At 38.3% G+C, this 26693-nt stretch overlaps 1 protein-coding gene across 2 annotated transcripts in view; it reads right to left on the reverse strand.

The window, feature by feature from the left end:
- Positions 1-5096: 5096 nt before the first annotated feature.
- The window catches only part of LOC104057711 (uncharacterized), a 30400-nt gene continuing 8803 nt past the window's right edge, over positions 5097-26693 (reverse strand). The window contains exons 4-7 of one of the 2 annotated variants that reach the window (XM_054059238.1): positions 25604-25712; positions 20235-20300; positions 14733-14779; positions 5097-8618 (exon numbers count right to left, since the gene is read on the reverse strand). In XM_054059238.1, coding sequence (XP_053915213.1) covers positions 8569-8618; positions 14733-14779; positions 20235-20300; positions 25604-25712 — 272 coding nt within the window. In that variant the 3' untranslated portion in view covers positions 5097-8568. Of the gene's footprint in view, positions 8619-14732; positions 14780-20234; positions 20304-25603; positions 25713-26693 lie in introns of both variants that reach the window. The other variant, XM_054059237.1, reaches the window with a different exon arrangement.

A 26693-nucleotide genomic window follows, 5' to 3' on the forward strand; every position in this document is an offset into this window, starting at 1 on the left:
GGGAGAGGAACCTAGTGTTTAAATTGCCAAATCCAGGAATATATGTCTAAAATAATTACTGAATTTGTGTATTCTTCCAAATGAAAGCAAAGAGATTTCTATCTTCCTCTACCTAAATCTGTTTTATAATACATTTTAATAAAGGGTCTAAAAGTATTTTAAATGCCATGGAATATGAAAATAAGTGAGAGTCTAAATTCTTGTAATTCTTTGTGTTCTTTCTAATTCCAGTCTGAGAACTAGACTGATAACATACCACATAGATAACATTTTTAATTTATTCATTATATTCTGATAATTTTTCGTATAAGTAATTACATTAATAAACTGGGCATAGTCCTTTGAAGTTCAATTTAGAAAGTACCATGTTATCTGCATGTAATAAACCTCGTGTATCTATCCTCCCTCTTCTATTATCATGTCTAGTGACTGCTATCAAAAGGTTTTTTAAGTATTCCTTTGCTCAGTTTAATAGGGATTTTTACAATATCATTACGCATTCTAATTGGGCTATTAGGGGTTTCATGCCACTGACAGAAATACAGGGTGAGTAACTGGAACTATTGCAAGTTATGTAAAAAGAAATGGACAGTAACAATTTTACACACATACACAAAGTGATGAAATCCAGAGTTAAGAATTAGGCACAGCTGGCACAGTGCAAAGCCCCTGTACAAAGTGCAGCTGGTCAAAAGTCAACCCACTGAAAAAGGGATTCGCAAAATTTCTCTAGACACAGGGGTTTATACCATCCCTTATTCTTATTTCAAAAGGCAAAAAAAACTTGTGCTAGAGGATTTTCTGTATCCAACCATTTTATTGCCAGTTTTGGAATATTATCAGCCTAGACATCTTTGGCTGATCATATTCTAGATTTCAAGAGGGGACAAGCTCAGCACTGGGATAGCCTTGAATACGCGCCTCTGAGATACTCAGCTGTTGAGACACCATGGAAAAGCACAGGAGATGGAAGACCATAGCTTGTAGAAACTAGCGGCATATGTATAAACGGAGATTAAATTATTGAACATAGGTGGCAGAAAATTCAAGTTTGGCACAACTGACAATGATTACTTATGTTTTTAAAAGTAAAAGCTGTGAAGATATCACAGTACATCATGACAGGAGAGATTTCTCAAGATCTGAAGAAAACTTTGGGAATAAATGGAAGATAAGAGGTCCTTGCAGATGGACTTAAAGGCTCTTAAGCAAGCGTCCAAATAAATAGATGCAATAAGTGATGAACAGGGGAAGGGAAAGATGATGCAGAAAAAAAAAGAAGTTACAGCTAATAATGGAAGTCTTCTGTTTTGCAGAAGACTCCCTGATCTCAGGAACTGACTTCTGCTCTCTGAAGAGTTTCTCACTTGCTAGTGTTATTCTGACATGCGCAGGCCAAGATTAGCTCTGGTTGTCTGCACAGTGGAAGGGATCAGCCGCAGCTTTTACACAAACGGCTTCAGAAAAGAGGAATGGGAAGCAGCCTTGAAAATACAATAAATCCTTTCCAGGGTCAGATCAAAGGTCCCTTTGGCCAGTATTCTGCTTGCCTGGGGACATTCTAGAGGCTAACACTGCTGTGCTGACATTTGGATCTTTGCAAAAATTCCATGAGACAGATAAGCACCCTTGATGGAAAGCTGAGTGACGTAACTGAGACCATCAGTTCTAAAACTCAGGAAGAAGTTGTACGTCCCAATCCACAGCACCTGATCTCCACTGGTAGATACTGAAGGATGGAGATACTTTTTCAGACCACAGCTGCAGCCCACTCTGCACATGGCATTGCATCTGCGTGGAGGCATGAGTGAGCCTTCTCTTAACCAGCTGGTCCAGAAATGCAACCATGACAAAACAGTGCCATGCAGATGCCCACATCTTCCCTCCTGCTTTGTGACTGCAATGAAAGAAGCATAGATGTACCAGCAACCACATCCCAAAAATGAGCTGAAGCAGAGGGAAGTCTTTGTCCTGCTGGGTCTGACTGTGCGCTGTTCAAATGAAGCATCAAAGCACTTCACTGGTCTGTTGAAACAGTGTCAGCCCTGCCACAGAACATGCTTTTTAAAATAAGCTATTCGGTGCTTGTAAAGAAATAATCAGGAGTCAGTGGCAAGAGGAATTGCAAACTCTCCAGTCCATTCCCCTCACAGTGCTCCTAAGCCACAATTTTATTAATAATATCATAGAGTCTGCAAACTCCTTTTAGTAGATCTTTCGCTAAAGACAACTAGATATCCAGGGGCTTGTGTAATTAATTTTTGACTCTTCAGACATGGCCTGTCTCCATAGCCCTGCAGCTGCTAGCTCCAGGAGCAGTTTAACTATTTACGTCTGATCTCCTACTAGTTTCATTAAGGGTGATCCAGTGCTGGTAATGTGAGATTACAGTTCTGCACTCACCTTATCCACCACCTTGATTTCTGTAAACCTCACTCATCTCTCCTCAGTCTCTTTTCCTTGAGTTTGATGAGTTTCCACTCTTTAGGGTCTCCTCATAAAGCAAAAGGCTTCTTCATGTAGCAACAAGCCAACAGTTTCTTTGTAAACTGCGTAAGACAAGTCAGGAAAGTTCTCGATTTTCAGCCAGTCATTCTATACACAGTAAGCCTGGTTATTGATACAGCAAGTGAATCAACCTGGGAATGTCTGATATGGCAATGTAACGTAGCTGTGTGTTTTGACTTCCGTTACAGGTGAGAAGACATAACAAAGTCCCTTTCTTGAGACTGTTAGTTTTTTTGGCTGCTGAATAATTTGAGCAAATGGTCAGTGATGACTCTCAGATCTTTCTCCCAAGCTGCAGATATCAGTCCCAAGTTCAATATCACAAAGGCATAGTATTTTTCCACAGTTGCATTACTTCACATTTTTCTGCACTGAGGCTTATCTGCCAACCTACTCAGTTTTGTGAGGTCTCGCCATAGACTCTGTCACAACTGCTCCTGCATGATGATCATCAGATATGGAAATTTCACTGCACTACCCTTCTCTAGGGGACCCCCATGCTGACTATGGTAAGTCCTAGCACCTGTCCTTGGGACACCCTACATCTCACTCATCGCCATTCTGAAAAATTATTTGCCCTCTATCCTTTAAGAAGCTTTCAGATAAATTTGGTTCCAGCAGCCTCTGTTGTGCAAAATCATCAAAGGCTTTTCAAAAACGCAGCATACTCACTAGATGGATTTTGTGTGTGCTCACAGATGCCCTACTAGAAGCCAGCCGGTCAGGGACAGTTTCTCTTTCTAAGTGCCATGCTGACACTTTTCCATACTGATCTCATTTGTCCAGGGCTTAACTGATCCAAATTCACTCCGCAGTGATCTAGATTAGTAGAACTTCAAGAACATTCAGGAAAGACTGCAGCGTTAAAGAAAACTTTGGGACTTCTGCAGTACAATAGGCAAAACTGTTACCTTGGAGATTACCACAAACCCTGTTTTGCCAGGGCTCACTTAAGAGGTCATATGGTTATAAGAAGCGCCAAGTTCATGCAAAGGGTAAAGAAGCAATGAAAAGAAGTAACAGGAGCTTGAAGGTCATTTTCCTTGAGGGCAAGGGGTGTGTGTGATTCCTCAATTGGTGCATGGGAAATAAGTAACTAGGGCTGGTCTGAGAACACAAAGTGCCTGATTCTGTTTCAAGCCAGGTGACAAGTAGGGGTATAAGAAAAGCTGCCCTTGAGATGAGACACAGGTCAAAGATGTAGTTAGCTCAGGAACTGTGACAGAAACAGTGCGATGAAAATCCACCTCAACTTGGGGTAATTAAATGTTTCCTAATCCTTTTTGCTGTGCTGCTGCTTGAAATCTCCTTGCACAAATTGGTCTGAAGGTCAAACTTAAAAAGAAAAGAAAACCCCCCACATCTCTGGACCAACTACAAATAACTTTATCTTCATCCTGCATCTTACTTCATCATGTTAATACACAAACAGGCTCAAGCTTACATGGTTCTCAAAGTGACTTTGCTCACTCTATTACCCATTTATCTGCCACACATGCACTTGACTCAAAGTGACAGCTCAAAAACTCTACCCTCTATTACTTTTTTCTTGTTTAGAAGCAATTGCTATATCAGCAAGAGAAAAGTGACTCCATTTGATTAATAATACACACTGATGGTCGAGACATTCAGCCAGAAGAAACTTGTTAGCTACTGAAATCCACTGGCAGTTTTCTCTAGGTCTAGACTTACCTTCTGCCTTTCCTGCTCTGTGGAAGCTTGCAGAAGACACCACTAAATAACTAAATAGTTTCTTTGTAAACTGTGTAAGACAAGTCAGGAAAGTTCTTGATTTTCAGCCAGTCATCCTATAAACAGTAAGCCTGGCTACTGATACAGCAAGTGAATCAACCTGGAAATGTTTGATATGGCAATGTAATGTAGCTGTGTGTTTTGACTTCTGTTACAGATAAGAGGACATAACAAAATGCAAAAGCAAATCTCAAAGATGAGCAAAAGAAAACACCTTTTTTAATTTTTTTTACCACTGTTGTTTTGTTTCCCCACTCTCTATTCCCTTTTGCATCCCTTCGCAACTTTTCCCATTCATGGGAGGTTTGGTTCGTCCACTGCTTGCACATTGCCCAGCCTTCCCCACCTCACTGTAGCTTAAAAGCAGCAGAGTCAGAGTGGAAGAAAGACTTTTGTCCTCATCCTCTAGCTTTTAATATCTGTTGTAGGAACGCAGCATCAGGAAAGAAAAGCTCTACCTACTTTGGCAATTGTTGCCTCCTCTCTGTCCTCTGAGTGGTTGTTCTATGCTCAGGCGACCAGAGTGGATAAATCAGTCAACTGAGAGCAAGTTTGGCCCTGCTGTCTTAGGGAAGATGAGAGCACATGTGAGCCATGAAAAGCCCCCACCCACATAACCTCCCAGATTCATACTTTAAAGCACAGAGATGCTGGCTGATCAGAGCCCCAAAACCAAAGGCAATCAACCCCAAGACTGAAAACAAAAGGAACTGAAACACAAATACCGTAAGAAAACAAAACAAATCATAAAATTGTCAGTTTTTCAAAATTATTTCCATATGCCTAGTTAATAATCAAATAACATAATCAAATAACAATTAAGAAAGACATGGTGCAGACAACTTATTGGACTCATCATGAAAGCCAAGATTTCAGAAGTGGCAAAAGGTATGCTCCTGCATTAAGATAAGTTAAAAAAGCACACTTCAATCTACTAAAATTCTCTTTACATAAACAAATTACACCTGGCAACATTACTTTTAAAGCTGACCCACCTGAGTTTTCTGTATTGGAAGTTCTGTTCTGTGGAAAGATAAACACACATTTTAACTTTTAACTTCAGAGGTCACTCTTCTTTTCAGATAGTAATACCTTCACTACCAACATTAACAAGCAAAAATTGACTAAAATAAAAAGTGTAAAAACAGAGGAAAGAGAATAGAATGCGAATGAAGGGCATGTCTGAGAAAACCAGATGAATAGCGGAGATATGCTGGCTCTCAGGCTTAGGTTATGCCATTTCTCTAATTTGATTTTGTTTATACGTTGCATCTCTTCTGTGTCTTTTGTTGAAAAAGTGTGGAGGAGGAGAAGCTCATACTGAAAGTGATAAATGCCTTTGTTCACACAGCTGAGAACCAAAGATACAACGTTACCTCCTTCTACTGCTGTTTCCCCAATTACTTGCTGCTACACTAAAACATAGTCTAGCAACCTTTCTATTGATAAGCCAAACCAAATATTTCTGCAAAAGTGAGAAATACTGACATACAGGAAAGCAGAGAAGGCTGCAATTAATATACCGAAATAAGGATATTTTCCATCCAATTAATTCAGTTAATTGCTCCAATGAACACAGAAGAAAAAGGTCAAATAACTTGAAAAGTCTGGGGAATGTTTGGGGATTTTTGCATTTTCTATCAAGCTTTAAGGCTGCTGTACACAATAGTCTAGTTAAATTAATAGTCTTTAACTGTGGAAGCAAAACTGTGCAATATTAGATGGCCACCTTGACATTTTGTATAAATGAGCCTACACTACAAAGTTAAAGCTTAGCACACGGTAAGCTTGATTAAGATAAATTTGACCACAGTTGTTACCTTTTGATGCACATAATGATAGCTTGGACATGCCAAGCTAACATGGTGTGCAAAATTGCACAGATTTCACTCTACCTTCTCTTTAAATGTAACACAACTATTCCCCAGCAATGTAACACCCATTCCATATTCCCAAAATATTTTGGTTTCCCAAGTACCTTACTATCTTTGAAATTGTAAGAAAGGTTGTCTTTCCTCCCCCTTTTGTTAGAATACCATGACAGCCCTTCACAGACTGTAGCAGGTGCTGAAGAAAAATGCTTTTCTATTAAGCCAGGAATGTCACTACTTGGGTCATAAGACAGCAGGCAGACCTTCATCATTTTTGCAAAAGTTATCTCCAGGGAAAACCATCAGCATGTTTTATTTCCACACTATCAATTCACTCTTATCACAGACCATCATTCTTCAGAGACAGCTATTTGAATAATACTTTGGACTTGACAATAGCTGATAGATGAAGAAACATGAAATTAAACATAGTGCCTAAAAATAAAGTGATAAATATGAGTTAAGAAAAAAGGGGCAAAAAAGGAGGAAACTAGGTCATTACTCCATAAACACTAATTACAATACAGATTCAGGAACTAGGAAACATTTTAATATAAATTCCTATGAAACTGTATACAGAGAAACTGTTTACAGAGGTAAAAAGAATGACAGAATGGAAACGAATACTGTACCAAAATCAGTGATAAAGTGATAGTTACTAAAGCCTAAGTAAAGGCACATTCTTTGGCACTGGATGGAATGGCAATTCACCTGATCACTCACAGGCGAGATTTAGATCCCACCACACCTATGTGCTGTTAAGATTTTATTCTTCTGTCAGAAAAGCAGCAAAAGCAAAAATGCATCCCTTTCCTTCTTCCAAACTCATACTGGCTCACTTTTTCTAAACCAAGTTAATTTAAAATTGTATGAAACAACAGACCTAAACAGAACCAAATTAGGGATATTAAAGTATTTATTTTAGGAACATCGATAAAAATAACATGATCATCTTCAATACTGTACATTTGTTTAATGGATAATACACAGCGAGGGAGGTTATTTAAACTGTACAGAATAAATGGGAGCTTGCATTACACTGGGGGAAGGGAAGAAGAGTTCTTTGCTTGTTGCATCATACTGGTTAGCTAGTGAAAATGCTCAGTGAAACACCTCTATGAAAATAAAGACAGAGGAAATAAATCACATTATGGAAATAATAAAACTTTATAAAAAATACTGCTTTCTTACCGTACTGGGTCTGGCTGGGGAGGAGGTAACTTGCTTCATAGCAGCCCATATGGTGCTTTGCTTTGGACTTGTGGTTAGAACAGTGCTGATAACACACCAGTGCTTTGGCTTTTGCTGAGCTTTGCTTGCACAGCAACAAGGTTTCATTTTCCCCCCCTCTGCCTGCTCTAGCAAGGAGCTGGAACTGACCAAAGGGTATTCCAGGCCGTACAACATCATGCTCAGCAACAAAACCTGTGGGGAGGGCGGGCAGAGGTCTCCTTCTGGGAGGTGGTGACTGCCTTTACATCACTTGTACCCCCTACCCTCCTTTTCTTCTCTTATTAAACTGTCTTTATCTTGACCCAAGAGTTTTCTCACTTTCGCTGTTCCCATAGTCTCTCCGATTCTGCTGTAGGGATGGAAGGAGCAAGCAGCTGAGTGGTGCTCACGTTAGTTGCCACCCAAGATCAACCCTCAAACTGCAGAATCTTGGCAACATTTTGGGGGGAATTTTTTTTTGTTACATTAAGCTTATAGAAGGCTGATATTTCTTCTAGAATTTAGGCACATATAATTATGTTTATTTCAAGAATTACTTTCTTCCAATATTGCTAAAAGAAGTAATTTCTTTTTCGTGTCAAAGAACATCAAAGTTTTTCCACAACTAAGTTGAATTATTCAAAGACAAATATGGTCCCCTCTCTCAACCTTTAGACATTTCCTGTGGAAAAAAAAGATTTTCAAGAGTGTCAAAACCTCCACCCAATTACCATGTTCTGGTTGTACATAAGAATGTGCCTGGTGTATTTTCTCATCGATACCAACATCAGCTATTTTGGAAGCCATGCTTCCATCCCACCTTTTATTTTTATATTAGAAAGATGCAGTAGGGACAAATCTTTGTTTAGGAACATGGGAATAATCGTTTAAGTGGCAGTTAAGACTAAATTCAAAGACATGACTGTGACTATAAGCCATCTACATCAAGTAACAAAATACAGTTTTAAGAGGACGGAAGACACCATTTCACACTTAGATGTCACCATAAAAATCAGCAAATGTTTAAACAACCAAATGCATTTATAAAAAATTAGTTCTGTATAGGTAGAAGAAGATACCATAGAAGCATGTCTTTCCTTAATTCTTTATCCACTCGTAGTTTTACAACCAGGAAAAAAAAAAATAACAAGAACCCAAAGAGCAAATGAAAACAAACTGTCTTCCCATATTCTGGAGTTACAGCTCTAATGTAAGGTTCTCCGCTTTATTCATTCTCAAATCTGCTGTATGGATTATCAGAATCCTGGAGGAGACCTGTAAAACAAAAGAGGACTGCATTTACCATTTTCTTACCAGTATTACATAAAAAACTTGAATTACTGACCTCACTGTAATAGGTCTCCATATAACAAAACCAATAGGCAATTCTTGTCTTTTAGTAGTTGCTTTATTACCCAAACACTCAAGTATAATAATAAATTTATAGCAATCTTAAGCACTGTTATTTCTCAGACTATTATCATAAGTATTTAATGATTTAGCAGGGAGAGAGCATTTATCTGTGAAAAATTCTTACAGAAGAAATATTTCTCATTTGTGAGGTACAGCCTACAAAACGCATTTGTGAGTGTCTCAAATCTACAAAAGTCTAAGCATAAAGATGGCTCAGGAAGAACAGATTCACAGTGGCCAGCTTATAAATTCAAGTTATCGTAAGAACAGCGTCCTTTTAAAGTGTAAGATGCTGCTACTTTGACTTTGTTCTACTTCGATTACAACCAACCATCTGCCTCATTCAGCCACTTACAGCATTTCTGCAACAGGATGATAATCTCCAAGAACAAATGAAGATCACTTCTACACACACTAAAACCTCTGGGGATGAGTACAAGAGTATCACTTAATCTAGGTTGCAGTATGTTTCCATCATAAAGATTCTTAATGATTTTACCAAAATACTGTCACAGAAAGCACTGCAAAGCCCTCCAATTATACTGGGCGTCTGGATATGCACACCATCTTCTGTAAGGGTTAACTGAGCAATCGCTGTTCCATACAGCAATTATTTCAAAGAAACATTAAACGACACACCAGATGTGGGCTAGGCATACTGAAAATAATGGAGTCCTATAAGAGTCCAGAGGCTGACCTTTTGTTGCAATAGAACAGGAACACTATCGCTTATTTGTGCAATAAGAATAAGATAACAGCATTGTCAAGAATTACCATCAATATTTTGAGATCTTAAAATTTTAAGATTTTTGAACTTTTAGAAATAAGTTACTTCTCAATTTTTAATCTTACGTTTGATGTGTTTAAGCAAAAACTAGTAACGTCTATTAAGTCTACTCTAGGTGACAAGATAACATACAACTAAGAAAAGCTCTTAATCTTTGGCCTACTCTTAAACCTTTACTGCTTTCAGGTAACATTCCTGCATTAATATAATCTCAATCTAAACACAGAGAAGAAACATTTACTTTATTTCCAGAATACTGCCACCCTCTCCTTCCTCCAGACGTGTTAATACTTTGGCAGCTAGGATCTGTGTATCCTAATAAATTTAGTTAACTGAAAGACAACTGAATAGTCCAATTTTCAAAAAATTTTGCAGCAATTCTGTATTTCACCTCTTTCAAATACAAAGCACATCTATACAACATTTAGAGAAAATTAGCAACAGCACTAGAAATTATTATTTTTATTACAATTGGCACTGCGTAAACTCCCTGTACTCACTAAGTTCCACTTAGAAATCAAGACATCAAATTCAAAAAAAAAAACTCCACAAAGTGGCAAGACATGATGGCAGATTCCCTGACAAAATTTACTTAGGTTACACACTTCTCTCTATGCAGTCTGGCAAGTGCTTACTACATCTGTCTGATAATTCATTAATGAGAGGACGGTGTAAGACTGCTGACTAACTTTTCCTATATCATCTGAGGTGCAAATATACTTTTATCTGCCCTTGCCCCAAAACACACAGACAAAAGCCATTTTAGACAACTAGTGCTTGTCCATTTCAAGTTAACTGTCATTTTTACTCATTATTGCAAATGTCATTCCCAGTAGTACTTGCTTTAATTTTACTGAATTACATTTAAGAATGAACAGATAAAATTTCCACCTAACAGTCATTAATATGTTTAACAAAGTCCTCTGATATGTTTTTTTGTACAATACTGGAACTAAACAGGCCTTAAGAACTATGCATAAGTCCAGTGTGGTGTTATTGCTCACTTCAGAAATTAGTCTCCCGGGAAAGAAGGTAATCCTAGAGAAATGGCAAGCCCTCCTTCCAAATGGGGATAACCACAGAGGTTACAACATCTGATAGACCTTGCTCTCAGTCTTGTTCTCAAGTCTGCAACCTGTGTTTAAATTTCTTTTATCCTCAGCATTCTAAGTACACCATAAGATTACATTAAGTGAGCCTCAGGAGACAGCAGCTCATCACTTGCACCAATTCTTACTGAAGAAGTTGTATCTGGCTCCAGTAAGTAGACAAAAATAATTGAGAGGGACAGAAAAAAAAGAGCATGACAAAAAGCTCCTGTCAGCTGCCACAGCTGCTCTTAGCCATGATTCTCAGAAAGGAGCTGCAAGCTTATGCTAATTGGATAGCATGTCTGGTTCAAGTAAAGCTAATGTGCTGCTTGAACCAGACATGAGTTGTCTCTCTTGACTGTTTCCTGTTTGGCATGAATGCAACTACCCAACTTGTAATTTACACTTCCAGGTTCTGAGAAGATAGAATTTTGCAGCTTCAGGAGTCTTGTTTGCAATAAAATCCACAGCATATTACCACTGAACTTGAATATTGACAACCAGGACACTTACAAGAACTTCTAAGATCTTACTTCTATTTACCTCCATTTTGAGGTTAATATTTGATCCACTTAGCAGTACTTAAGAAACACTCAACAATTCAATAGGGATAGTAGTCAAGTATCTTGCATGAGACTTGCATGAGCTTGCATGAAGTAATGAGGCCTAATATGTATGAAATGACAAAGCAATTTAAGAAATTAATACCTCTTTCCAGCATATTAATCTATATTATACTATGCTAACTGTATGGCTTCTTAGTTGAGACCTGACTCTCATTACATAACAGCACTGCCCAAAAATTAACAAGTGAAATACTTACAAGAGACTGTATATGCCGCAAAAAAATGAACTAGTGTGCTGCACATCTTCACCCTTTATTACACTTCTCTTCATTTTTAACTCCTAGATTAACAACTCTATTCTTAACAAATTAAACAGCTTTACGTGTATAGCAATACAAGGTTTCTCTGCTTTGCATTCAGAACACTAAAGGGAGTCAGGACACAGTATCTGTCTTGAACAGAAGGAACATTTATTGTTACAAACTAATGAATATAAAAATCAACATCTTGCATAAAATAAAGGAGATAACATTACATATCATTAAATTATCTGAACAAAACCTTTGCAGAACTGATGCAAGTAGTGTGGAAGCCCAAAATCATGAATGGCAATAATTTTGTAAAAATTAAAAGAAAGAATCCTTCCATTAGTACCAGGCAAAATCCTGAAATAAATAAATAATAAAGCAGCTCCTCACTAATGCTATACTGAATATACAATAGCAGCAAATGCAGCAGCAATTAAATTGTAGTTCCCTTGTATGCTACACAAGCTGCAAAGTACTCAGAATTCAACTTTAACATTTTCTAACAGTCAACATATAATTTGTGTAATCATATTGCATTCATATATGTGAGCAAATGAAAAATACTATCAAATTGTGCAACAAAGAAACAATTCAGTGTGTATTCCTGGTTCCTAAAGCTCTCTATTGCTTCCAATGCTCCCAAAGGACTGTGGCTAGAGTGACACCTGCAACGCATTATAAATGTGTAATTACCATTTAAATGGGGTAAGGAAAGCTGGTGGATGAAATGGGAAAAGGCATTCCCTTAAAGCCAACAAAATACTGAAATTTCAGGCATGATCATCTTAATCTACAGAGTTGGGTTAACAAAGTCATTGTCATTCTGCCACTCATCCATGCCTACTTAACTGAGAATCCTCTCTGCTGTGCATAAGAGCGTAAAATAATCTAGTGTCTCCATAATTATTTGCAGCAATTTTTATTAGATTATGTTTAATATGCTAACATATGTATTTACTAGACAGTGAAAAATGAAGACAGAAGATCCAAGGCTACAGGCAAGACCTGTCTCATTGAATTATTTTGACAATCACTTGTCTGCATGTAAGCAGAATATGAACTGTATACATCAGCAATAACATTCAGGGATTTCAGAATTTATTCACATTTAGTCTTTCCTCATTTTTCCTCAGTTACATATATCCTTTCAGGATGTGCCAACTATTCATGTAAGCATTGGGTTTTTCTTTAGGACAAAAATGAATTATGAGAATCCAGGCCTCAAACTGATATAGCTGATAATATAGATTAATCTTTGCATATGCAATAAAGCAAACAAGCTTTATGTAGAAGCTTGCTATTGAAATTGAAGTTTTATAGTTGAATTACAATCTTTTGCAGGTCAACTGCACTGCAAAATATAACTGCATGAAGAAGAAACGAGTATGCCTGACTCCTTATAAGCAGGCATACCTTCTGTTAACAAAATGAACGTATGAACTTGTTTCTAATTAAGCCATTTGATAGACTAACACACTTCAAGAGGAGGTAAAATGACACTAACTCTCACACAACTATGTGCATAGTATAGCTACAAGCAAGATTTGTTGAATTTGATGTCTGTATTCTAGAGGCACAGAATTACACTGTTCTATTTCTCATGAAACTCAAATACTCTGACAAGATCCAACAAAGCATTCCTCAAACGTCTGAAAGTAAAGCACTGAAGAGAATATTTTCTTCACTAAAATGCAGGACTATCCAGAGACAGGTAAATGAGTTTCACAAGCAGAATATAACTGAACACAGCCTTTTGAATCATGACTTAAGCCCGATGCAGCACTTTGATACACTAACTGCTGAACTGCCTCAAGGGGATGCAAAGTTGTATGTAGATCTGTATAGAGAGTGCTGCATGTTATTTTAGAGACTTAGCCATCGTCTTAAGTTCTTCAACAGATCTATCCCAAAGACTGAAACTTGTTGAGATTGACCCTAAGGTCGCTACTAAGGAGAAACAAACAAAAAGTGTAGTTGATTTATGTTGCTGTTTGGATTTTGTTTGTTTATTTTAAATCTGGACTGTTGTCAACCACTCAGACAAGTCTCTCGGAACTGAATTGTGGTTGGGATACAAGCTCAATTATCCTATAAAACACCACAGGAGTGAAGTTCACAAAACTTTAACAAAAGTCACTTTTAGTTTCTACAAGTTCTTCCTCCTGTAGTTCAAGCTTCACAGTGAATTTTTCCTCTATTCTAGCAAATGACCATAGTTTTGGAAATGTTCCTCAGGCAGAGAATTCCCTATAGAGATTGTCTGTATCACTTCTGCATCAGCCAAAGGGCAGGCTGCAGATTCATGAAGGCATTCCCAAACTCTGCCAATCAGTGTAATAAGAGGATAAGTATTATCAGTTTAGAGCCCTAGAATCACCTTCTCTGACATTAGTGCAATTTGCATAATAAAAAAGTGCAGCATAGTTTTAGCATATCTGTCTGTGAATACACAGCACTATTAACCCGACGAACAAATCAAATGAAAAGTGCAAGCACTGACAAGCCTAGATAATAAGAGACTCATGTACAACACAGCAGGTCCTACAGTCTTACAATATGGTTTTCTTACTGGACCACAGCTCCACTTGAAAACAAAGAAAAACAGTTTTAATCTCTACATTAGGCTGCATCCTCTGTCCTTCTTTTTTAAGCTTGATTTAAAAAGCTTCCCATCTATCCTCCTTCAATAACCATGCTGCCCAGGGAGGTGGTCGAGTCGCCTTCCCTGGAGGTGTTTAAGGAACGGGTGGATGAAGTACTTAGGGACATGGTTTAGGGAGTGTTAGGAACGGTTGGACTCGATGATCCAATGGGTCCTTTCCAACCTTGTGATTCTGTGATTCTGTGAGTCTACCAGCCAATTTCAACTAGATTGGCTTATCACGTTCAAAAACAAAACAACCCCCACCTAAATCTAAAATCAGTGCACTTACTTAGGAAGAGATAGAAAGAACTGGTTATTTAATTAATACATTTAAATACCCACACCAAGCAAACACCCCATCCAGCACACTGCCTCTTGCCCAGTGGGAGAATAAGTGCAGGAAGAGAATAGTAATACAATAGTCACGAGATCAGGTGACAGAAGACACGCATCAGTAGGAAACTGGGGTTGATTACTTCTGCTGCTCATAAAGCAGCTTGTTTCTGCTGTGAATTTTAATAATAATGAGTAAAAAGGAATCAATTTAGATACTGAGTATCAAAACAAGATAACCACATACCATACTTCTTCCGTATTTCATCATGCTTCAGTTTTCTTTCATGTTTCCTGCAACAAAAAAGGCATCAGAAAAATATTCAGACTGATTTGAGCTGTAAGCAAAATATAATTACATCTGAAAGAGACAATGGCATTTTTTAAATGAGTAAGCAGCTACAGATTTTAAAAAAAAGTTATCGGTTATATATATTTTCTACATACACTTAATGTATCTGTAACTTTCCCTGTAACTTCTCGCTAATCAATAATGTCAAAATAAGATATATTTGCAAGCACAGAGAAAAATATTTTTTTCTATATAGAAGCTATGTGTCCACATACTTGTACTCACGTACACACATTGAGGAATTCGTAATAAGCAAGGTGCAATATTGGAAGATTCCCTAATGCTTTCCAGCAGGGAGCATAATTGTAAAATATAGCTGTGAATATAGTGTGCTTCAGAATCCTAATTCAATATAATTGTTCTAAAAAGATAAAAGGTGTATTACTGTTTTATTTAAGCAGTACAGCAAGTACAAATGAAAACTATTAATTTCTAAAATCTAGCATGGCACCCATGCAGAGAATAAATTATTGTGCTGTATAAAAATCGGATGCCTCTAGTTATGTTATCCAACCATAAGACAGTTTTCAAGACTACCTAATATTGCCAGACTCTAATTATTCACAAGTGTCCGACGAGTCAATTTCTTCTTCCCCTTCCTCCCCTCCCCATTGCAAAGATGAAGGGGATAAAATGAAGGAATTTTAAATGGAAAGCATTCTGTCACTTCTTTAGATAATTTTCTTGTTTCCTTTCAAAAGGAACATCTACTTCACTAGTTTTAAAAAAAAAAAAAAAAAAAAGCTCCTACACAACTGTTGGTGTCACTAAGATGATCCAGGACCTAAGTATTCTGAGCAAAGGACATAGAATTTGGCACAACAACGTTCCTCTAACAAAAAATTACAGTTTGCGGCCCCAATCAAAATTCAACTCAGTTACACAAGTTGTGACTTTTGCCCGATTCTAATTTGTGCATATTCAGCAGAAAGCTGTTAAGCACTGACAGCTTAATTCACCGAAGATCCCATCTGCCCTAAGCATATTCCACCTCTAAACAATTCCTACTGCTATTCAGACCCTGCGTATCCTCAGGCGATTATCCTGCCTACTACAGAGCTGAAGGGCTGAACTGGCCTTTCCCTGCAACTGTACTTCTGGAAAGCATGCAGATAAAGCATGATGAGAAAACCAAACAAGAAAGACTGAATCAAAGTCTTCTGCTACTGTTTCCCTGAGATACCCATCTCCCTTATATCACTTTCCACTATTCAGCCCAGGCAGCATAGGAAACAAAGCAACCCGGCCAAACTGCAGGAAGAGAAGGAAGTGTGGAATCAGGGTGATGAAATTAAATTCATGTAGAGTCAGGACTGAGAGGCTAAAGATAACAGGATGAAGGAGTCAAGCTTACCTACTGAGAGTAACCTGACCACAGGATTCTTCATGTTGCTTTGCACATGAAGAAGACATTATATGAGTCAAGGGATCTCAGGAATTGCACTGAGATATTCTGCTTAAAGCAGCCTTTTCCTGTATAAAACCAGTACTTACTTCTGTAGTTTCTGTGAGACTCTGTGACCTCAAACCAGGGTTTTTTTACTGATGGTAATAATGGCATGTTCCTCACTGTTTTGAATACCTTGTCTGAAATAATGGAAACTCACTGCAGTTTCAATTGAAATCTCAGTACTTCAGCAGCCTGTCTGAATCTGCTCTGACCACAGGAAGCACTAAATAAAAGGCTAAGTGGGTGGGGAAAAAGCAAGTCTGTGTAGGTCTTAAACCTCAGAAACACTTTAGAATATCTCCCTAGGCTACTCAAAACAAAAGACACCAAACATCTAAAATTCTGACATTGTTTAAGTTTGATGGGTAAAACCATTAACATTTCTGAAACATTTCAACTTTGACAGGCAGCCATGACTATATCATATCATCCATGACCCCCATACAATAAATAAGGCTTAGGTATACATTAACCGAGAAAAAATAGACAATTCTGAACATGCAGTCCCTTAATCAGCCACCCAGAGATGGTTTACTGCACCGTTCATGTCTTACACTATGATCAACTGAAGCCACTACGCAGTCTTCTGAGTCAGTTCTGTTTCTTAACACTACTGGTGTTACTCCATCTCCTGTATGCTAAATTCTTGGCTCTTACGCAAGTTGTCCCCACTACTGTAAGCCAAGGAAGTATTTTTCCTATTACTAACAATACACATCATGATATTCCATACTTAGTTCTTCTAGAGTGAACTGCAGTCCTTTCTTTCCCTAACCACCCCCTTGTTCTCCCTTACCACTGCACTACCAAATTACAGTAGGCAGTCTATCTCATTCAAGATCGCATCGCATTTCACCTGTTTATCAACTTCTAACATGTATATCATCATTTACAAATTGCATAAATCTAACATAACCGTACTATGTATTTGCAGCTGTAAATAATTAAACAAATGTACCACAAAAGACCCAATACTTGATACTTGATGCTGTGTTTAGAAATTACTTTTCATTTTAAAGATGAAATGAAATCAAATAAAGGACTAAAGCTATGCAACAAGATACCTGTTTTCTTTCAGTATTTTTAGTCCAGATCTGAACTCCTGCCTCTCACTGTAAGTGCAAACTCTACATTTCACCAGTGATTTTCAGCCTTCCAGGTGAAGTGACAGCTAGTTTCTTTGTTTGAAAACAAGCAGAGGGCCAACGTCATTACTCTTCACTCTAACCGTCATTTAGTTATTCCAAAAAAGACACTTCCTAAATATTGGTAATAAACTGAATTTTAACACGGACAAATCTTAAATTTATTACCGTGTGCCTGAAATGAAAGAAAATGCTAGGTGCTGCAATTATCTTGAAGCTTGCATTAGTCACACACTATGCAACTTAGACCTCCTTACTTTGTTTTTACCATTCACAAATAGAACCATGAAATGACACTCAGGTTGGTTCTGTTCTCCTCCACTACCAACTGATCTGAGAATAACTGTACAACAAGTGGCTGTACCTCACAGGAGAGAAAAAAAAAAAAAAAACAAAGCCAGGCAGACTCAAAGTCAATGCTGTCTCTTTTCCTCCGACACTATTTATCTGAGTATCTACCCAGACATTTTCAGAAACTATGCAAACACTTCATAGGCCGTAGAAAGGAAAGATCACAAGTACAAGTCAGTTTTTTCCCCTGTAGTTTGGTGGTCAAAATGGCTTGTTGACTATTTATCTGTTCTACAGTCTGCTATTAGCAACTCATCGTCTTAAGGACTTAAAGTAACTGGATAGAGTGAGGCGTTCTAGTTGATGGAAGCAGCCTACTCCTCATATTTTCCCACAACCCTACCAATCCCTCCCCAGCCACACACACAATACGTATGCATGTTCAGAACATGGGAAATACCCCAGGAAAGCTGCTAAGCTTTGTGGAGAACAGTTTCTCTGTTCCACAGACAAGCTAGCAAAGAGGGCTGCTGCTCTAGGGATGCAGCAACCATTCTGGCAGAGCAGTCTGCTCCTGGTGATCCTTCTTCCTAGGCTTAATTCAGGAATTAATTGGTCTTAGCTCTGTGTTGCTAATTGCCTGGTGCAACACCATTTGCTTTGTGTGTGCACAGCAAACCCTACACTCAAGAAGTATCAGATCTTCTACAGATAAATGTACCAAGAATTTAACATCAATACACAAATCACAGGGAAAAGATTATGGTACATAATCATCTTCTATGCCCCTGACAATGGATCTTTGCTTTATAACAAACATAGGTTGGTATTGATCTAAATGAGTAATGTAACATAACATTAAGGATGTACATTTCATCACAACAAGGTACATGGTTTTGACACACAACAAAATGTTGATATTCCTCACAGGATCCTTTCTTTTTAGAAAAGAGAAAAGCATTACAGGAGAAACACCACCTTCACACTAGCAGTCTTTCCATTGTGCCATGACTAGTTAGAAGTAGATAAACACGTGTAAAATTTCCCTTTTTTTTTGATCTATTGCAAGCCTTAAGCATCACTTATCTGAGAAATTATGTGGTACAACTATGTGTGAGCATACTTCCTAAACTGGTCACCTATTTCTTACCTTCTGTGCATATTTAAGTATGATATTTTCAGGTCACAAATTAAGATATTTATGAAAACAAATTTGCATCCATTCTCCTCTTGGATCAGGTTTGACACTACCTTGCAATGGCGAAAGGGGAAGTACTACTTTCTGCTCTGTCCCCAAATAAATGCTTTCTTTGTCTGGAGTTAACGCAAGAAGTTCTCCCAGATCCTGTCTAAGACATGAGTAACAGCAGGTACCTCTGTAAAAGAATGTTACTGGGTCCCACTTTTGTGCCCAGACAGAAACATAACATTTTTTGAGCAAACAAAGCATGTTTTCCTTGTCTGCTTACGCACATTTGTAACAGAGAAACTTAATGTCTTCACATAAAATCTCCACAAGGGGTCTAATCTACAAGTACGCCTTGCTCCCTGCAGTCCCCGCTCATTTTAACAGTTAAACTATGTTCAGGAGAAAACAGCCAGCATCAGCAAGGCAGTGAAATCGCCCGCCTATTACTTAGCAGCCAAATACTTAGAGAATGTAACCAGGAAGTAGCAAATCTAGAATCAGTTTCCTTGTCAGCCTGTGGGGATTCAAACCCACACCTCAGAGCCCCACGCCTAGCATTAGTTTGGTTAGGACTCTCCTCTTGTCTTGCTGAAGCTAATCTGCTCCAAATCTCTAAAATAAAGACCATGAATGATTCAAATAGTGTATCGGCCTTGCACCCTATAACATGGTCCTATCTCTAAAAAAATCTTTATCAAAAGGAAAAGTAAAAACCATGAATAGTTGCTGGAGAAGCTATAAAAACTTACACCGGATGGAATGCTGTTCTCACTAAGAAACATTGTATCACTGCTGACTCTTTCGCTCCTTTCTACACTTTAATAGTAAGGATGGAAATGTGGGATTAGGTTTAAAATGAGAATTGAGCCAAAGTTTTCAATTTGCTGAGCAAAATTTCTGGTAGGTGTCTCACTATCATCTCTACCTTTCCCAGCAAGATTTTAAAAGAAAAACAACCAATTAACAAATGAATAAAAAAAGTGGTTTTCACCTCTGAAACCTAGCCTCCCTGAAGCATTAATTGAGGCCACAAACAGGCACCGGTCCATAAGAGACTACGCAAGACTTCCGACACATCCCTCCTGTTTGCTCATAGAGGACTTGTGGTACCTGCCACAGTGAGCATCAATGTGTTCTCGCACCCTGTTTACTTACAGAAATATAGGCTCCTAATCAGATTTGCAAATCTCACAATAAGCCCTGTTTAGTAAAAATACTAAATTTGGTAATGCCTCTTTGTTTAATACTCTACGTAAGAAGTGTAGTATACTCTCATCTCCTCATACGAGTCGATACCTATATAGAGAGCGGCCAAGACTTACCTCTGAAGAGACTCTAGTCTTCGTTCCTCTCTCTTTCTAGCTAGCCGTTCTTCTTCTTCATCTAATCTACTAGAAAAATAAGGAGGGAAGGAAAACAAGAGAGGAAAAAGGAATTTGAGTGCTAGGTAATAAGTGTTCAGTCATTCTGACTTATTTTTAAAAAGACTCTATAGTCTGCCCAGAGATACTTCTTTACAGCCATTTAAAACTTCATTGCTGAATAAGTATAATTGACAAATTTTTAGAATTACCCTTTCACATTTCATAATACCCAAGTGCTTCATCTGCTGTAGCAATGTGTCCTTCAGAGTGCACAGAACAATTTAAAACCTCTAGGAGGAGGTTTCAGACTATTCCAGAAGCAGGACTCCTGCTTGCCTTCTTCCTCACATCACACCCCATTTTAGAGTAAACATAGGGCACACACACAGGCACAGCAAAGTCCATTATTGCCCCTTCGAAGAAGATTGATGGTTCATAAACCTCTGATGCCAGAACAATTTATTTTTCCAACAACCATCACTATCCAATCTCAAGTTGCCCCCAGGAAAGCAGTCTGCGTGAACAGCCTTGGCAGCTGCCTTCCCTGTTATGGAGTGAGCAACTGTTTACCTGAGTGCATCAGCTGTATGATTCTGGGAAATGCTGAGCCTACACAATGCACCCGAGCCAGGCATGCACAGCTATGCTCTACTGAATGCATGCACGTAAGCTTTGTGACCTGCCTTGGAGAAAGCTCCGCTTCACTTACACTTAACCACTAGATAGACTACATAAGAATTGTAGAACTCTAAAGCAAGCACAAACAATAATTATTTGTCTGGGGTTTTTTTTCCCCTGACGGAATTAAGGAAAATTCGTCAAGAATAGTGAGGGGACACTTGCCATGCTATTCCAGGTGCTAATCATTTTTCAAAAGTGAATGAAGATGTTTGTTATAAATATTTACAATATCAACACACCTGCTAAGAGAGAAATGGATACCTACAGTACCACACATCTGCAGCAACCAATATACAAGCTAAGCAAGAGTGACATCCAGTGGTTAATTGTAGTATGTTAAACGTTTTAAGATAGAAAATTCAGATACTAGAATTGGAAATCTGAACTCAAGTTTTCCATCTGCTCAATTAGTCCATGCACATCTTTGAACATCTTAGTCATTTAAACTCAATGTAGTAATTCAGAATCCATGTAATGTTTCACATAAAAACTTCCTAGCTCCTCCTTTTTTGTTTTTACAGAGTTAGAAAAATCTTGGGGAGTTCAGCGGCAGTAAAAACACAGGCAACAAGTTACTTTTATTAGAAAGGCATGTTAGACTCCCTTGTAAAACTAATCAATTCCTCACATTACCATGTCCAGGAAGACTAGAAGTTCCCATTCTTGGGCATTCTTCTGTCCAACTTTGTTGGAGATGCCAGTGTCTTAACTATGCAATAGCCTCACTTAACATCGGTGCTACAAAATACAAACCCACCAAAATGAATAAAATGCTGGTACAGGATTCAAGAAATATATATATTCCCTATAATTAAAAGCAGCATTAAATATCTTCTGATTTTTAGACAATTTGGAGGAATTTTGTTTTTCTTCAAAGTTCAGAGAGTCTGAAATTTATAAATACTTTAAAAAGTGGTTGTTAAACTAAAGCTCAAGTGAGTCTACTTATTCTAGTTTCAATAGTAGTTATATCTCAAGAACATGGAACCAGACTCAAAGTCCAAACACTAGACAAAAATAATGAACTGAAACCAGCACCAATAGTCCTAGAATTCCTGTGGTAGGGATGGACTCAGGTGAGTCAGCTACATCACTGATGTGGGGATTAATGCATCAAAGTGTTCTCCATGTTGGAAAAACAATTGCTGGCTCTTAAACATTGAAACACCGCAGCTTAAAAAAAACCAGAAGGAATACTGACACTTCTGCAAAACAAGGTCACACCTGAAATGCGAATCAATACATCTAAAAAGTCAGTAAAACAGATCTAATGCTATACTTATTTTTTTTCCTTTCTTCCAATTTGTTTTACAAAGAAGAAAAGTTTCTTTTGTGGAAAAGGAGTCTCCAAAGCCAGGGAAGTAGAGAGCAAAAGAATTCCTGCTAAGAATCAGCGCATTTAAAGACAGTAATTAGAAGGAATCCTAGAACCCCAGATTGGAAGGAACATCAAGGATCATCTGGCCTAAACTTTCTTGGCAAAAGCACAGTCTAGACAAGATGGCCCAGCATCCTGTCCAGCTGATTCTTTTAAGTGTCCAATGTCAGGGAATCCACCACTTCCCTGGTGGAGATTAATGGCTCATTGTTCTCATTGCGAAAAATTTTCCACATGTCCAACTGGAATCTCCCCAGGAGTAACTTGTACCCATTCCCCTTCATCTTCCCTACGTCACTCCTCATAAAAACGGTGTCTCTCACTACTTTGTAGCCACCCTTTAAATACTGGAACACAGTGATACGGTCTCCCCTAAGCCTTCTTTTCTCAAGGCTGAATAAAACCACTTCTGTCAGCCTTTCCCCATACAGCAGGCTTCTCAGTCCTTTGGTTGTCTTTGTGGCCCTTCTCTGGACCATTTCCAGCCTGTCCACATCTCTTTTGGATAGTGGGCACCAAAACTGAACACAGTATTCCAGGTGTAGCCTGACAAGCACTAAGTGGGACAATTACTTCTTTATCTCTGCTGGCAATGCCCTTGTTGATGCAACCCAGCATCTTGTTGGCTTTCTTTGTCACAGCAGCAGCACGCTTCACTCATACAGAGCTTGTTGTCCACCAGGACCCCCAAGTCCCCTTCCACAGAACTGCTTGTTGAACATCATAAGGTTCTTGGCTAGCCCACTCTTCCAGCCTACCCTGGTCTTCCTTCAGGATGGCCTTCTCTTCCAAAGTATCCATTTCCCATTCAGTTGGGCATCACCAGCAAACTTCATCAGGGTACGCTTAATCCCATCATCCAGATCATTTATGAAGATATTAAACAGCATTGAGAGAAATATCGATCCCTGGAGGACCCTACTTGTGTCTGGTTGTCGGTTTGTAAAGGAGCTACTTAACATCTCCCTCTGGGTGCAGCCTGTCAGTCAGTTCCCCACCTAACGCACAGACTACTTTCCTAGACCATAACACATCACTATCTCTAGGAGGAGGCTGTGGGAAACTATTGAAAACCTTGGAGAAATCCAGGTAGGCACTGTCCACTGCTTGCCCCATGTACACCGAGCAGGTTACTTTATCATAGAAGGTGATCAGGTTTGTCAAGCATGATTTGCCCTTGGTGAATCCATGCTGCCTTTTCTCAATCACGAACTTCATTTGATTTACGACAGACCCCAGGAAGACTTGCTCCATAACTTTGCCAGGGACTGAAGTAAGACTGATGGGCCTATAATTTCCTGGATCCTTCTTTGAGCCCTTCTTGTAGACTGGGGTGACAGTAGCCTTCTTCTAGCCTTCTGGGACATCCTCTGATCTCCACAGTTTCTCAAAGATTGTAGAGAGTAGGCTCACAGCAACATCAGTCAGCTCTCTTAACAGCTTTGGGTGGATATTGTGAGGGCCCATTGATTTATAGGGGTCAACTCCTGTAGTAGTTCACATACCAGCTCTTCCTTCACTGACAGCAGTGAAGTCAGTCTGGGGTTTTGCTCCCTAGGCCTGGGGCCCAATAGTGCTGGCAAAGACAGGGGTGAAGAAAACATTGAGAATCTTTGCCTTTTCAGTGTTGCTGGAGATTAATTCACCTCTCCTGTTTAAAACTAGGTGAATATTTTCCTTCTGTTTCTGCTTGCTGTTGTTTACATACCTGAAGAATCCTTTGTTACAGGTTCAAAGCCAGTAATACATCAGGCTTCAGTGTAATAATACATTTTGAATCCTCCTGAAACAAGCCGGACCCCACTCTAACAAGACCTTTAAATGCTTTAAGTGTCACAAGATTAAACTTGACGCCTTTGGAGTCTTGGCATAAGACTTATCAACTAACCCTCTATTTTTAGAATTAGATGTTAAAGTACTGATTGACAACTTAGCTACTGAAAGTGAAGTCTGGCACAAATCTCTCCTTCACAGAAATCGAGCTGTATTTGTTGGTGTGTCAGCCACAGGGGCCTGCTCTGTTACTCTGCAGAGCAACTTGGCAGATCTTACATAAAATCTAAAATGGTTCTATACATCTCCAGGGCTTATCAGCACAGGGCTAAAGAGTTATAAATTTTTGCACTAGGATAGATTCAGTAGACCAGACTACCAGCAGAACAGGCGCAGGGAAAAGAAAATGGAATGATGTGTTATTTACAATAATTTTCTTCTTTTTTGAAAGCCACAGATGTACCATGTTTCTCTAGCTTGAAGGTTAGCACTGAACACTGTACAACCGTGTAAATTCTTTAAAAAAAAGAAAAAAAACCAATCTTCAAACAAAAATAGTGAATTACAGGTACTTGAAATAATATAGAAATTATTACAAATCAAGAAATAAGGCCCACATTTTGTTCACATGAGAAGTACTGTACGACAAAAGGAACAGAGCCAGCTGAAAGTACGCAGCCCAGAAATCTGAGCTCTAGAACTTCAGTGACACAAGGAAGCATATTGTGCTGTCCCAATAAGCAAGGCTTTCCAGGTGTCTCATTCAGGAATAAGTACTGACTTACATACGTTAGCTGTTGATGAACTATTTCCTTCCTTTGAAGGATATTAGCCCATTAGAAAAGTAAACCAGCAGGAAGAAAAAAAAAGAAAAGTTATACAAGTCCTCTAAGATCTAAAGAACACTTATTTTTTTCATTATTACTTAATTTAAGAATAAGTCAGTAATTCTTAGCATCCAAAAGCAAAAAGTATTATCTTACATCTAGAATATTTTGTTGAATTGGCAAAGGTAGCTAATCGTTCAGATACTGCCTGCTGACAGATCCTAGAGCAAACTCGGAGGCATGGATACCAAGCAGTATAGGACACTTGCTCGGTTATTTGTTACTTACCCAATCCCTTTTTGCTGTACCACAAGCTTGCCTTGAGAGAAATTATCTGTTCTGTTAGAGGGAAGTACTCATTTGGCTATTGAAATATTTCATGTCCAATCTTAACAAAGAATTGTAAAATGTAGAAATGTGAAGCAATAGCTTACTTGAAGAACGTACCTGTGATACTACCACTAATAACATCGCTTCTGTATTTTTTCAGCACAATTTCTAGTGTCATACTAAACACCCCTTTTTTGGGTTGTCTTTCGAACAAATAAAACAAAGTGACCAAAATTGCTTCCAAATGTAAAGATTCTTAGTATACTGGAAAGTAAAAATTGTAGGTAGGAGAAGACCAATGCTCAAAGTTAGTAAAGGAAACAAACATGGGTATTTACCTCCTGGAACGCCTTCTGCAGTAACAGCAGTAACAGCAACAGACTGTAACGGACACCAGAATGAGTCCAGCTACCACAGCTATGGCAATAATCAAAGCCTCAAAGTTCACTGAAAAATATTAATATATTCAACTCGTTAGACTCCAGCATTGACATTTGTCTTCCTGACAATTCTTCCCCTCCTTCTCAACCATTTTTTCACCTCAGTATGAAAAAACCCCACAAACAATTCTGTGCAACCACCCCAGTTAAAACTCAGCATATCATATTAGAATTTTGCTACTATTCATAATCTACCCTGGACAGATATTAGGTAAAATAGCTCTTTACATACAACAAATTATTTAAAGTATCCTGTAATATTTGTACGTCATATATATCTATCGATGTGATTCCACAGTCCCGTCCTCCCAATCACAATCTTAGCCAACGTACACAATGAACAAAGTCATATAGCTGCATCATCAATGTACACACATCACATGCAGCAGGCAGAGAAAGAGCAAAATCAAATTATGATAGTGTCAGAGGATTTGAAAAAGCCAGTAAAAAATTCTCCATAAAACTTCCTAAGTCATCTTCTATGTCCAAAGAGCAATTAACAAATGTGTGTGTGTGAATTATTTTAACAGCATACACTATAACAATTGTAGCTGATCTAAACCAGGACAGGAAAAAAAAAAAAAAAATCTAAAACCTGATGCCCTGGAAAAAAATGAGGCCCAAGAAGAAAGCAAACAGGGATGATATAAGCAAACCTATAGACACAACTGTGAGAAGTTATTTAAAAGACCTAACAAAGAACAAAATTAAATCATTCAGGGAAGTTGTAACAACAGAGATATTCCTGAGGTATTGGTTCACTGCTGCCACTAGAAATTGTGGATCCAGTTGTATCATTCAACTTTATAAGAAACTTCTAAAAAGGTAAGAATGGTCATTCTTTGTCAACAGGGAATGACCTTATTTCTTTGTAACTCAGAAGTATGGTTTAAGAAACAGGTGACTCTTGACTACATACATAAAAGATTTGAATATTCCAACCTCATTGGTTTCCAGTTCAGACACCAACAGAGCCTTGCGGCAACAG

This window comes from Cuculus canorus, chromosome 2 (genome assembly GCF_017976375.1).
Source record: "Cuculus canorus isolate bCucCan1 chromosome 2, bCucCan1.pri, whole genome shotgun sequence".
In the NCBI taxonomy this organism is placed as follows: Eukaryota; Metazoa; Chordata; class Aves; order Cuculiformes; family Cuculidae; genus Cuculus; species Cuculus canorus.